This window comes from Solanum lycopersicum, chromosome 6, assembly GCF_036512215.1.
Source record: "Solanum lycopersicum chromosome 6, SLM_r2.1".
NCBI lineage: Eukaryota > Viridiplantae > Streptophyta > Magnoliopsida > Solanales > Solanaceae > Solanum > Solanum lycopersicum.
Window position 1 is genome coordinate 48,798,804 of NC_090805.1, and position 14,488 is coordinate 48,813,291.

The 14,488-nt window shown below is 31.5% G+C and overlaps 4 protein-coding genes across 4 annotated transcripts; 2 read left to right on the plus strand and 2 right to left on the minus strand.

The window, feature by feature from the left end:
- The first annotated feature begins 5,257 nt into the window (after nucleotides 1-5,257).
- On the plus strand, nucleotides 5,258-8,501 carry LOC101243794 (probable ubiquitin conjugation factor E4). Its single transcript, XM_069299452.1, has one exon. It carries the CDS (start codon nucleotides 5,258-5,260, stop codon nucleotides 6,791-6,793), a length of 1,536 nt encoding a protein of 511 aa, XP_069155553.1. The 3' UTR covers nucleotides 6,794-8,501.
- Nucleotides 6,914-8,501, plus strand: LOC138349183 (probable ubiquitin conjugation factor E4). Its single transcript, XM_069299453.1, has one exon. The coding sequence runs from the start codon at nucleotides 6,914-6,916 to the stop codon at nucleotides 8,291-8,293; it is 1,380 nt and encodes a 459-aa protein (XP_069155554.1). The 3' UTR covers nucleotides 8,294-8,501.
- A 229-nt stretch (nucleotides 8,502-8,730) lies between these two features.
- Nucleotides 8,731-9,339, minus strand: LOC104648016 (histone H2B.1-like). The gene has a single exon (NM_001365465.1). The coding sequence runs from the start codon at nucleotides 9,277-9,279 to the stop codon at nucleotides 8,848-8,850; it is 432 nt and encodes a 143-aa protein (NP_001352394.1). The 5' UTR covers nucleotides 9,280-9,339; the 3' UTR covers nucleotides 8,731-8,847.
- A 1,698-nt stretch (nucleotides 9,340-11,037) lies between these two features.
- Nucleotides 11,038-11,612, minus strand: H2B-1 (histone H2B). The gene has a single exon (NM_001247060.1). It carries the CDS (start codon nucleotides 11,597-11,599, stop codon nucleotides 11,171-11,173), a length of 429 nt encoding a protein of 142 aa, NP_001233989.1. The 5' UTR covers nucleotides 11,600-11,612; the 3' UTR covers nucleotides 11,038-11,170.
- Nucleotides 11,613-14,488: the final 2,876 nt, after the last annotated feature.

A 14,488-nucleotide genomic window follows, 5' to 3' on the forward strand; every position in this document is an offset into this window, starting at 1 on the left:
ATAAATTAAAAGTGATCAAGTAAAAAAATATTATTATATTTTTTTATTACAGTATATTTAGGTAAATTTTCGATATCGGATAGACTATCAGATTGTTTCCAGACGGGATATTTAATCATGTACTCAGTTATTATTATATATTAATATATTAACTTAAAAATATTTTTAAAAATCTTAAATTTTTCTTGTCTTTATCCTCTTCTAATAATGTAATATCTCCCTTAAATATCTAACTTAAAATATCTATCTACACATTTTTCAAGTACAAAAAAGGACCAAAATGGTCCGTGCTAGGGTACGCCAGAAGAGATTTGAATTACATTTTCTTTAATTCCACTCGATGACACTGGCATTAAACTTTAATTTTGCTTTATTGTAGGTCTTCAATCTCTAGCATGTGAAAAACTTTTTTATTAAAAGTACATTATATTGGTATGGACATATGAGAATACTGCCAGATCAATGTGATATATATATATATATATAATATACCACTTGTTAGTATCAATGCAATTGCAAATGCAAAGCTAACTAAACTAAACAAAGGTAGAGAAAACTAGTTTGAAGTCATGACTAGGGCCTCTGGATATCCTAATTGGGTTAGAGTGTGTAATATTAGGTCGTACGTGTATTTGTTAATTTTAAAAAACATTTTGTATATATATATATATATATATGTCAGATCAATGTGACAAATATATATATGATATACCACTTGTTAGTATCAATGCAATTGCAAATGCAAAACTAACTAACTAAACAAAGGTAGAGAAAACTAGTTTGAAGTCATGACTAGGGCCTCTGGATATCCTAATAGGGTTAGAGTGTGTAATATTAGGTCGTACGTGTATTTGTTAATTTTAAAGAACATTTTGTATATATATAGATGTGAATATTCATTGAAAACTATCGATATATATATACATCTAAATGAAAGAACCCCTACAATATATTTGTTAAATGAGGTATTTGGACCGTGGGACCCTTAGGCCCTTGAGCTCATGGGCGCGACATGAGCTTGAGTTTGGGCTACATCATTTTTCGCTTTGAGCTGAGAATTAAACAAAACACACACAATATTTATAGAGAACAAGTTTCGAACAGACAACCTAACGTATGCAATGTGATGCGTGAACCACCAGCTTAATAAAATTTTTAGACCAGAGATAATATTACATGACTTTGCTTTGAGCCTTCGACCAATTTGTATTTGCCTTTGATGATATTCCTGTTTATTTATCTTCAAAGTATAGGTCCGCCTCTCCGTAGACTATCCATCGAGAGTTTGGTGCATGAATCTTTCTCATTTAGTTGCACTAAATTCTCGTTGGGGCTTTTCCCCTTTTTCTCGTGTGTTTTTTTATATGTTATGTCCACATCGTGCTGGTTTTTGGCTTGTATTTCAATAATGACCACGTTGTTTCCATCAAATCAAAGGTGTTCTCCCACATAACGTAAAAGGCAAAACATTGAGGGATTTTTTGGTAAATTAATTGCATTAAACTTCATTTTCATGTTTATCTTTAGGGTCGCCAATCGCCATGCATGCCAAAAACTCAAAAGGTTTTTTTTTTTAGTGAAAATATATGGTCTCAATTTACTTGTCAAATTTTTTAACTTGATGTATTTATTAAAAAATATTTATTAGTATAGTGAATATACTATTTGATCTCTATTAATTTATGGGATCCATGACATATTTATTTGCTATATTTATTAAAGACATTAACTCATCAATATGAAAATAAATTGAGATTTGAGGGTATAATGGGTGGGGGTTGGGTAGGAATATTGTACCTTTTTAATTTGTCAAAATTTAAAAGTGAACGTATAAATTGTTATAAATTAAGAAATATTTAACAAGTAAAAAATCAGACTATATGAAACATGATAGTTCACTTTCTGTATACTCTGTATCCCAAGTCACATTCTTTGAGAAAAATAAATAAGAAAACAAATAACGCAAGGTTGATTTTAAACATAGTAAATTACTCTATGTAAAGGGTGGATTTAGTAGAAAGGGAACTTATTAATGGAGTCTAAGGTTTGTAAAGCTAAGAAAGAATTGTCAATGACGTTTTACTTGTGAAATTGTTTAAGTTAATCAAAATGTGAACAAAATCAATGAAACAGAACAAATTAATACTATAACTTACGAAAAAAAATTATATAGAAAGTTCAATTGATATATAATTAAATCGTTTTAATAATTCAGATTTCTAGCTCTAGAAATATTGAAGTACGTTCTCTGCTCGTTATTCTTGAGCCCACAAGAACTAGTTGCAAGTCATTAGGCCCATGAGCAATCCCAATTGGGCTAAAATGTAGGCCCAGGTATCAAAAAACCCAAATATAGAAAATCTGTGAATCCGTTAAAAGATTTTAGGAAAAACTACATAAATTAACCATAAAATTATAAATAATTACATGTTACCCTATCCATAGTAATTCCAGAAATACTTATTCCGTCAAACAAAATTATAGCTCAAACCATTAAGGTTGATAATTTTCGCTTAACTGATACTAAATGTATTATATATTGTATTGCTATCATTACGATTTATTTATATATATATTGTATTGATATTATTAAGATTTCTTGTTTTGAAATTACTCAATAATCAATGGTACCATAAGATTAAACTCAATTTAATCTCAAATTTCAACTCGTTTTAAGACTCTTTATTTGTATTGATGTAAGGTATATTCTTATTTTGAAGGTATGAACTACTATCTATTATATATATTTTATTATTTATCCATCCATTTATAACTTCTTTTTTCTAAAAATTTTCTTGAGTCGAAAGTGAATTTGATTTTAAAACTTAAATAACAATATTTTAAAATTATTAAGATTAAGTGGATCAAGACCCAACTTATTTTTTAGTCCATTAGAATCCAAAAAAAAAAAGGGGCAACTTTCACATATAACAAATAAAAAATTCATATTTGTATGCTATAACAAAGTTTGCATAATTGAGCTCCATAGGAAACATAGAAACTGTATAATTCGCTATACATATACAGTTGAACCAAATTGTATAAAACGAAGTGTATAAAACAAGAAAGAGAAAGACACTTGGGCAGAGAACTATATAAAAACGAATTGTATTATTATAAGTGTATAGAATGATTATATACAATTTGAATTGTATAAAATGAGAAAGAGAGAAAGACAAAAGAGACTTGACAAGGAATATACAATTGAATCAAATTGTAAAACGAGAAAGAGGGAAATTAGATACAATTTGAAATTTGTATAAAACGAGAAAGAGAGAAAGGCAAAAGAAACTGGGCAGGGGAGTATTTTTATTGTATAATCATAAGTGTATAGGACGAAAATATATGTACTTGCATGTGTATATACAATTTTTTACACGTTTTATACAAACAGAAAAGCAATTTATACATTTCGCTTCTGTTTGTATAAGTGAGAAAGGCGAGGGTGGCGAGCGAGATCTGAAAGAGGGGAGAGAGGGGAACAAAAATATATGTATTTATACAATTTTCTCTGCTTTATACAATTAGAAACAATTTTTATACACTTGTGTTTATATAAAAAGTGAGAAAGCGAGCGAGAGATTGGAGGAGAGTGGCGAGCGAGATATTTGGGAGAGAGGCGTCTAGCAATTTTTTGCAAATACTTGTTATGAAATACAATTAAATCAAACTCTAACTACTCCATTTATTTTAGGTTATTAGTTTGTTATTATATACAATTTTTTTTAAAAAAAAAAAAGCTAAACCAATTAAATTTCAATTCAGTTTCACTTTTAATACAATTTTAACTCAATTTATTCATTTGGCGCTCAATTCTTACAGCAACCACCATTACCCGCCACTCATTGACACTATTTTAAATCATAAATATCATCAATCACCACCTCATAATCAAATATCGTTAACAATCACCAACGTTAGCTAATGAAAAGTTTCCTCAAGCAAAGCATTTACTAACGTATATTACACCATTTGACAAACTGTGATGCGGAAAATATTCTTTAGATTAAAGAACGTAAAATCCTACTAAACATCTCATAAATCACTAATGAAAAAATCCTACTAAACATCTCATAAATCACTAATGAAAAACTAGTGAAAAGTTAATAAATATATGAAAGAATATCAAAACTATATAACAAAAGGAAACGAGATTTATGAGAGTAAAACCATTCATTAATTTAAATTTACTTTAGCCATTCTAATTAACATCATAACAAATTAAGGAACACCACTAAATTAAAAATCAAAACAAAAGCACTTTTTTCTAAAAAGGATAAAAAAAGCTATCCCAGAATCAACATATGTATCATAATATTCATTTGAATATTCAAACTCTTTAATTAGATTTATTTTTTACTATAATTTTCTCATTTATATTTTAAATATTTTGTATTGTTAATTATTGACTCATAATATTTTTTACTTAGTTTATAAATATATAAATTTTAATTTTAAAAATTTTCTAATCAAAACTTAAACGTTTTAACTCTAGAAAAATAAAAATATCGCATTAATTAAGACAAAGGGAGTACAAATTAAAGAAGATTAGTCTATACAATCGTTTTTAGAAGGAAAGGCATGTCTTCTGTCATGTTCTGTATATCGAAATTCTCAATCTGTTTTACCATAGCTTACAATATTATCAAGTGACAATTACAAATTATTATGATACAGATTGGGTATTAGACATAAATGGCATGAAAGAATACACATATTTTCTTCTCAAACTCATGGGTGTGGATCCTAAAAAGTAAGAACAAGATATGTTCTCTCATTTGTTATACTCTTGAAGAACTTAAAAATTCAATAAAAAATTCATGTTGGAATAGAAATCCTTATTTGTTCAGAATTTTATATTTAATTAATTTTTTGTTAAAAGTTACTTGTCCTAACAAATAGATTTTCTAATCCTTATTGAATTTGCTTTCTTATTATTATTATTATTATAAATAGGATAAATCTTCTAATCATTATTGAATTTGGTTTCTTATTATTAATTAATTATTATAAATAAGATAGATTTTCTAGTCCTTGTTGAATTTGGTCTCTTATTATCATTATTATAAATAGGAAGGTTGCTGAACCAGGAAAAACAATTGAAGACAACTTGAATATTTTAGGCAGGAAACGAATTTCAATGTTATCTCAAATTTTCATCTGTTAATTTTTTGTTTATGCATTTATTTTAAATTTTAGTTTGTTAATCCAGCTGATTTTCCAGAAAAATCTTGTTTAATTTATAGTTGTTGAAATTATGATGACTTGTAAACCACAGAGGACACCGGCAGAGATCGAAGATATAATTCTTCGGAAAATCTTGCTTGTATCTCTAGTTGATTCATCGGTAAACGATACACGCATTGTGTATCTAGAGATGACGGCGGCGGAGTTATTGGGTGAGGGTAAAGAGTTAAAGTTGTCTAGGGATTTGATTGAGAGGGTTTTAATCGACCGACTTTCCGGTTATATTGTATCGGCGGAACCACCGTTTCAGTATTTGGTCAATTGTTACCGTCGGGCACATGAAGAGGGGAGGAAGATTGCGTCGATGAAGGATAAGAACGTTGGGTCTGAGATGGAATTGGTGGTTAAGCAAGTAAAGAAACTTGTTGTATCATACTGTAGGATACATTTAGGGAATCCTGATATGTTTCCCAATTGGGATATGGCACCAGCTAATGTATCTCTGTTGCTTCCTTTGTTGTTTTCCGAATTTTCAACTTCTGTGAATGAATATGGTGGGAGCAATGGTTGTGGAGAATTTTCAAGTCCACCTGGGTTTTTGGATGAGTTATTTAAGGATGGGAATAGTGATAATATGGAACCAATACTGAAGCAATTGTATGAAGATTTGAGAGGGACAGTGCTAAATGTTTCAGTTTTGGGTAATTTTCAGCAGCCTCTTAGAGCTTTAATGTTTTTGGTTAAGTATCCAGTAGGTGCAAAGTGTTTGGTGAATCATCCTTGGTGGGTTCCGGATAGTTTGTATATGAATGGAAGAGTTATGGAGATGACAAGCATTTTGGGTGCGTTCTTTCATGTCAGTGCTTTGCCTGACCGTACAATCTTCGAGAGTCAGCCGGATGTTGGTCAGCAGTGTTTCTCTAAATCGGCTACATGTCGTCCTGCTGATCTCTCGTCTTCTTTCACAACAATCACAACTATTACGAATAACCTGTATGATGGCTTGACAGAAGTTCTGTTGACTCTTCTGAAAAATTCAACCACTCGTGAAAATGTCCTTGGACATCTTGCAACAGTTATAAACAAAAATTCGTCGAGGGCGCAGTTGCAGGTTGATCCATTATCTTGTGCTAGTTCAGGCATGTTTGTAAATATCAGTGCGGTTATGCTTAAGCTCTGTGAACCTTTCTTAGATGCCAATTTGACAAAACGAGAGAAGATTGACCCCCGATATGTCTTCTCTAGCAACCGTCTGGAACTGAGAGAGTTGACTGCTCTCCATGCATTATCAGAAGAAGTCTCTGAATGGATAAATAAAAATAATCCTGGGAAAGTTGATATCTCTAAAGATGGCAGTGTTACAAGCTCTGGAAATGACTCTTGTGGACCTTCAATTCTCCAATATAACAATCCAATATTAAGTAGTGAGAAAGCTAAATACCCCTTCATATGTGAATGCTTCTTCATGACTGCACGGGTGCTCAACCTGGGACTCCTAAAAGCATTTTCAGACTTTAAGCATCTTGTTCAGGACATTTCAAGATACGAAGATGATTTGTCTACAATGAAAACTATGCTAGAACAAGCACCCTCTTCACAGTTGTAGCAAGAAATAACTCACTTGGAAAAAGATCTTGAGTCATATTCACAGGAAGAATTATGCTATGAAGCCCAAATACTGAGGGATGTAGGACTTATCCAGCGTGCATTATCCTTCTACAGGTTGATGGTTGTTTGGTTGGTGGGGCTTGTTGGTGGTTTTAAGATGCCTTTACCTTCCCCTTGCCCTGTGGAGTTTGCAGCTATGCCTGAGCACTTCGTTGAAGATACCATGGAGCTGCTAATTTTTGCTTCTCGGATTCCTGAAGCTTTTGATGGTGTCTTGCTGGACGACTTCATGAATTTCATTATCTTGTTCATGGCAAGTCCAGACTATATCAGAAACCCTTACCTTCGGGCAAAGATGGTTGAAGTCCTAAACTGTTGGATGCCCCGCGATGACAGCTCTACTGCAATGTCTACTTTGTTTGAGGGGCATCAACTCTCTCTGCAGTACCTTGTGAAAAATCTTTTGAAGCTTTATGTTGACATTGAATTTACAGGTTCTCACACGCAGTTCTATGATAAATTTAATATCCGCCACAACATTGCTGAACTACTTGAATATCTTTGGAAAGTTCCAAATCACCAGAATGCATGGAGGCAGTTTGCCAAGGAGGAGGAGAAGGGTGTTTATTTGAATTTCTTGAACTTCTTGATTAATGATAGCATCTATCTTCTCGACGAAAGTCTTGGTAAAATTCTTGAACTAAAAGAGCTGGAAGCTGAAATGTCTAACACAGAGGAATGGGAGCGAAAACCAGCTCAAGAAAGGCAGGAGAGAACCTATCTTTTCCATTCACAAGAGAACATGATTCAAACTGATATGAAGATGGCAAATCAAGATGTGGGCCTATTAGCATTTACTTCAGAACAAATCACTGTTCCTTTTCTTCTTCCTGAGATGGTGGACAGAGTTGCTACCATGTTGAATTACTTCTTACTACAGCTGGTCGGACCACAAAGAAAATCTCTTAGCTTGATAAACCCTGAAAAGTATGAATTTCGTCCAAAAGAGTTGCTGAAACAGATTCTGAAAATATATGTGCATTTGGCGAGAGGAGATAAGGAGAACATATTTCCAGCTGCAATTATAAGAGATGGTCGATCATACAGTGATCAGATATTTAGTGCTGCAGTTGATGTCCTTAGAAGAATTGGTGAAGATATGAGTATTATACAAGAGTTCATCGATCTTACTGAAAAGGCCAAGACTGCAGCTTCAGCAGCACTGGATGCTGAGGCTGCTCTTGGAGACATTCCTGATGAATTCATTGACCCGATCCAATATACTTTAATGAAGGATCCTGTCATACTTCCTTCTTCGAAGAAAACAATGGACCGGCCTGTTATTCAGCGGCACCTTCTTAGTCAGAGTAGAGACCCATTTAGCCGGTCTCATCTAACTGCGGACATGTTGACTCCCAACACTGAGTTGAAGGCGAAAATCGAAGCGTTCATCCAGTCCCATGAACTGCGGAAGACTATGGAGGATTTCAATTTGTAACACATAAATACAACCATACAAACAACTGATACTTCAAATTTGATTGAATAGGGATTTCTCTTTTTTCTACATTTATCCCTGATCATTGTATTATATTGTGTTTTTTTTTTCTATCTTCCCTTTATGGGATAGTTCTCTTCACTTGTAAATAGATAAATACTCCATAAATATTTAAATTAAGAAACACATAAGTTCTACAACTAAATAATTCTTAAACATAATAATTTGAATGGCTGGAATTGGTGACGCATACTAATTTAATCGGAATTATTGGCCCAAGTAAAATATTGGAGAACTATATAAGGGATCTAGGCAAAATTAGCAATTGGTTAAAAAGAACTGTGTTGCAATTCCAGTTCCAGTTATCATTTTGATTGACTGTAATATTTGTTAGTACTGGAGTTGTTAAATTCAAGTTAATCCCAAAAAAATCAAATCAACACAGAAATTCAATAGAGATTCATTAGCATTCATATTTTTAAGGCCACTTACATATAAAAATAAAACATACTTTACATTGACCTAAATCACAAAAAAATCCCCAAATTCAAGCCCTAATTGCTAGTAAACTTAGTAACAGCCTTAGTTCCTTCAGATACAGCATGCTTAGCCAATTCACCAGGCAAAACAAGTCTTACGGCAGTCTGAATTTCCCTAGATGTAATCGTAGGCTTCTTATTAATCCTAGCCAATCTAGATGCTTCCTGAGCAAGCTTTTCAAATATATCATTAATGAAACTGTTCATTATACCCATAGACTTGCTGGAAATACCAATATCGGGATGAACCTGCTTAAGCACCTTGAAGATGTAGATCTTGTAGGTTTCAATGCTCTTCTTTGCCTTCTTCTTCTTCTTGTCGACGGCGGCATCCTTAGGTAGCTTCTTTCCGGCTTTCGGCTTCTTCTCTGCTGGAACTTCCTCGACCGTCTTCTCCTCCACTGGTTTCTTCTCAGCTGGCTTTTTACCTCCTGTCTTTGGTGCCATTGTTGACAAGTATAACAGAAAGAAGAAAAGGAATTTTGATGAAGAGAATGCGTGAGTGATGAGGTAGAGAATGTAGGGAAGTGAGATTTATATAGGGATTTGATCTGTCGTTTGATTGGTTAATATCGGTTTACACGGATCGTAAATGTGAGCCGTTGATGAAGGGGAGAATGGACGTTCCATATTCTCTGTTTTAATTTTTTTACGAAGTGAAAAGATAAAAAGAAATAGTACGCCCTAATTCACCTTTGTTTTACAAAATATATATTTTCCCCTTTAGTTGTCCTCTTTCACATTCATTAAGATAAATAATTATTTTATTTATTTTATTATTAATTATTATAAAATTATATAGTAAAAACTTAGATGAATAAGCTCAAAATAAAAAAAAATATGTTATTTAAACTATATTTTTATAAAAACATTTTATTAAAAATCGTATAAATTTTATTATGACACCTAAATAAATATACAAGTATTTCCACCAATTTTAGCGAGTGGACCCTATTTATTTACATTCATTAGTTTACAAAGGATTTAAGGCCCATTCTGACAAAGGCTTAAGTAGAGTCCCATTTAGTTAGGTTTTCTCATGTACATGTTGTCTCTTATAATTTGGGATTTCATTTTCTCATCTAACACAGGACATATTTTTTGGACTATATGTATTAACAAATGAAAATCATCCAAATATTAACTTAGGCACTCTTCTTTAGGAAATATTATTCAAAAGAAATAAGAGATAATATTTTGATTTATAGTTATTACAATATCCAAAAAAGGGATAGTTTTTTAGTAATTTCATTATGTAAAACTCTCTTTATTTAAATTAGCATAAAATTAGAATAACAATATTAATATTTAGTAGATTGTTAGCCGAAAGAGTAAAAATAAAGTGAGTAATTACAGTCGAAAGATCTTTTTTTCTCCATAGAATTAAACAGTGCATGGATTAGAAAATAAGACATTCTTTAGATTCATGATAATTGATTTTAAAACGTATTTATTTCACTTTATTATAAAATATCAATCAAATATGCTCATAAATCATAATGGTGTGTGTATATATATATATATTATTTTTCTTTTAGAACTTGCATTTTACCATTTAAATTTTGTTTCTCATAGTATATATATATGTTAATATCATTTCAAAACGTTTTTATTGATTAGAATGAGAACAAATACAGATGATAGCCAAAAGTTCAAAAAAGTTTATCATATATTAAACATTAGGAGAGTATATACTATGATAGAAGTTGTATTTCATAAAAATTATTTTCCTCAAAAGTGACTTAATTAACTAGATCAACAATCTGGAGACATAAAGCTCCTATAGTATAACAAAACTCAGGTTTACCAAGTCAAAGAGGGAAGTAGGTTTTTAGCACATCCAACAATTGAAAGAGGTTGAAAAAAAGGGTTGAGTCGCGTAATAGACGATTCATAAATCAATATATCATTGAATTTGAAATCAAACAACCTATTTTGCCTATACAGCTGGAAAAGGTGCGGGGAAAAATGCTAAAAATTAAAACATATAAATGATAAATCAACATACTTAGTTCATCAAATAGAGCCTGTAAATGTAGTGGTTTCTTCCAAAGGATGAAAGTGCTCAGGCGCTCTTTAGGGTTGTGACTCTGAAACCTAAATTAATTGAACAAATCATGTTTTGTTTATACAAATTCCAAAGGGGAAATCAATACCATAATTTTATCAAGATAGCAATAAAAAAAAACTAAATCAAACTAATTGAATAGAGAATTTAAATTGGGAAAAGCTTTGATTCACTAAGATGTATCATACTAAGGCCAATCACAAATCAAACATCAAAAACTAAAACCCTTTACAATGACCCAAAGCACAAAACATCCCCAAACCCAAAACCCTAATTGCTAGTAAACTTGGTGACTGCCTTAGTTCCTTCAGAAACGGCATGCTTTGCCAATTCACCAGGCAGCACAAGCCTGACAGCAGTCTGAATTTCCCTAGAAGTAATAGTTGGCTTCTTGTTGATCCTAGCCAATCTTGATGATTCCTGAGCAAGCTTCTCAAAAATGTCATTAATAAAGCTGTTCATGATACCCATAGACTTGCTGGAGATACCGATATCGGGATGCACCTGCTTCAAAACCTTGAAGATATAGATCTTGTAGGTTTCAACGCTCTTCTTTGACTTCTTCTTCTTCTTGTCGGCGCCGGCATCCTTAGGTAGCTTCTTTCCGGCCTTTGGCTTTTTCTCAGCAGGAACTTCTTCAGCCTTCTTCTCCTCAACTGGTTTCTTCTCAGCTGGCTTCTTTCCTGCCTTTGGTGCCATTGCTCAGAATTGGATGATGAATTGAATTTGCTTTAGGTTTAGTTAAGAAAATGTGTGAGTGTTGTTTTGGGTTTGAGAGGTGTATGAGTTATATAGGTTTGGGGTTCTGTTATTTGATTGGTCAATTACATGTAACGTGGATCGAGGTTCTAAGCCGTAGATGAAGGGAGATCGGACGTTCATTATTAGCTGTTGAGTGTTGCTAGGATCCACGTGGCTATCTGTCATTCGCTAGTTATGGTTTTTGCGGATCGTTTAGTTTCTGCGATCCGTGTGAATAATTTTAGTGGGAATTTTAAATTTTGGTTTTTTTTATGTAGGCGGGAAAAGGAATTTGCTGCTTATTTGAATTGTTTTGGTTAAAAAATCTGTATATTTAATTTCGATGATTTCTGGAAAAAGAAAAAAACTAGCTTCGATACATTACTAAACTTTCAATTTATAGCAGCAATATTTGTTTTTTATATGTTATATAAAAAAGAAATTAAGATTACATTAAAAAAAAAGAATATGTGAAACATGTATCGATTTCATATTTCAAATTTAAATGATTTTTTATTAATATTTAATTAATATTTTACTTGTATAGGTAAATCATGATTAATTGATTATAGAGTAAATTTTTCGAAATCACTTGAATGTGTGACAGACATTTGGCAAGTAAATCACTTTACTTATTTTGTGTTTGAAAAATTATTCAATTTATGAATTTTTAACGTAAAAAAATGTTATCTCTAGTCCTCAAACATCTTACTCAATGAAGTTTCTGTTAGTGAAAAAACTTACAAGATAATAAAATTGCAAGATTACAATTGAAAATAAAATGAAGAAAGTAATCTCTTCAAGCTGAGGCGCGGATATCTCGCTCTCTTTAAGGAGATTCAAGCCCACTGCAGCAAATGTTTTCACCGGTCCAACAGTAGTCCTCTTTGACTTGTCCCCTCCAGGATACAACAGCCTTTATAAAGTATAACTCAACAACTCTGGACAAGAGTTGAGTCCAAAACTCCACAAAAAAAGAACACCTCCTTTCAACTAATAAGAACTCTCTTTAGACTAACTCTTTCGCTCTTTGTTTTCTCTTATGAATTATGTGTATCTAAAACCAAATGAAGACTACCACTATTTATCCTACAAGAAGTCTTTCTAGCAATGAATAGGAAGATAATGGCCTTAGGAGTTACATAGGTTACAATGGGAGTTACATATGTTACATAGGTTACAAAGGGAGTAATGGAGGAATTAAGAATGAAATACATTGATGGATAACCAATGCTAATGGACGACGTAGAAGTCATCCATTCTTATAACTCCAAAATAAAGCAATTTAAATATGTTAAATATTAATATTAAAATGCTAATAACCTAACAGTTTCTAAATGAATTACTATTATTTTTCCGTGTTATCTATATTTTTTTCTTTTTTTTCCTCGATCAATTTGATATTTATTACTTCAATCTTTCTTTTGATTTTCCTCTAATTAATTACGTTTTATGACAAAGGATTATCCTAAACCAATTCACTTATCATAGGTGTGTCACATTTTATCCTTTATTCCCTCAATACGGTAAATATAGAAAGATAAATATGGTTTGAGTATATAGACATCTTCTCACTAATAACTTGAATAAGACTTCATTAGAAAATCAGTGTAGGTATTATTTGTTACAAAACAATATGTATGAGTTTCAAGTAAAAAATAACAATATTTGAATCAAGTATAAATTAATTTCAACTCGGCTTTGTAAACTTTCAATAATAATTATTTAAATTGTATGATTTGATACCATTTCAGTTGAATTAAATCATCAAAACCACTTTTGAATCTTTAAAGGGGCTAAACATATGTTTTTACATTTTAACAAAAAATATTATATTCTTATCGACACAAAATCCAAGATCAACTAGGTAATTGATCTAGCGGTGAGTAGCATATATCCCACTTGCTCATACCGTCTTATCGCAGTGTTACACAAATCATCTTATTTATGCTAATGACAAAATTTTGTCGCCCTTAATATTGTCTAAATCTATAATGACACATATAGTTTCATGAGGATAATTATATTTTTTAAATCTAATTGCGATATATACCACTAATCATTCCAAATAATATTTGGAATATCATTAAAAAGATAATAGCCTAAAAATATGTACTTTTATCAAATCATACCTTTCATAGTCAATCCAACCCATAAAAATAAAGTTCAATGTATAATGTGTCTAAACAAATGCTATTTCAATTGATTCCTCACTTAGAATGGGATTTTTTTGTATATTTGGAACATTTAAGCAACTTTCACATATAACAAACAAAAAATTCATATTTGTATGCTATAGCAAACTTTGCATAATTGCGCTCCATAGCAAACATAAAACTGTATAATTTGCTATACATATACAATTGTATAATTCGCTGACCTAAATTGTATAATTCGCTGGCCTATTTCGCTGCAGTTGTATAATTTGTTTTGCATACAGTTGAATCGAATTAAAATGTATGTATATTGCATAATTATAAGTGTATAGCAAGAAGATATATGTTTTTCTCGCTTTATACAAAAATAAAAACACAATATATACTCTTCTGTTGTATAAAGTTGGAGAAAATTGTATTTCACTGCAATTGTATAATTCGCAATAGTATAATTTGTTGGCCTTTTTCTCTGCAATATTTGAAGTAAAATGTTTGTAAATTGTATAATTAAGTATATAACACGAAGATATACATTTTTGCATGTGTATATACAATTTTCTCTCGCTTTATACAAAACAGAAACAGAATTATACACTTCTGTGTATAAAGCGAGAGAGGCGAGCGAGAATGGAGAGTGGCGAGCGAGATTTTTGGGAGAGAGACGCTGACAAATTTTAGCTAATGTTTGCTA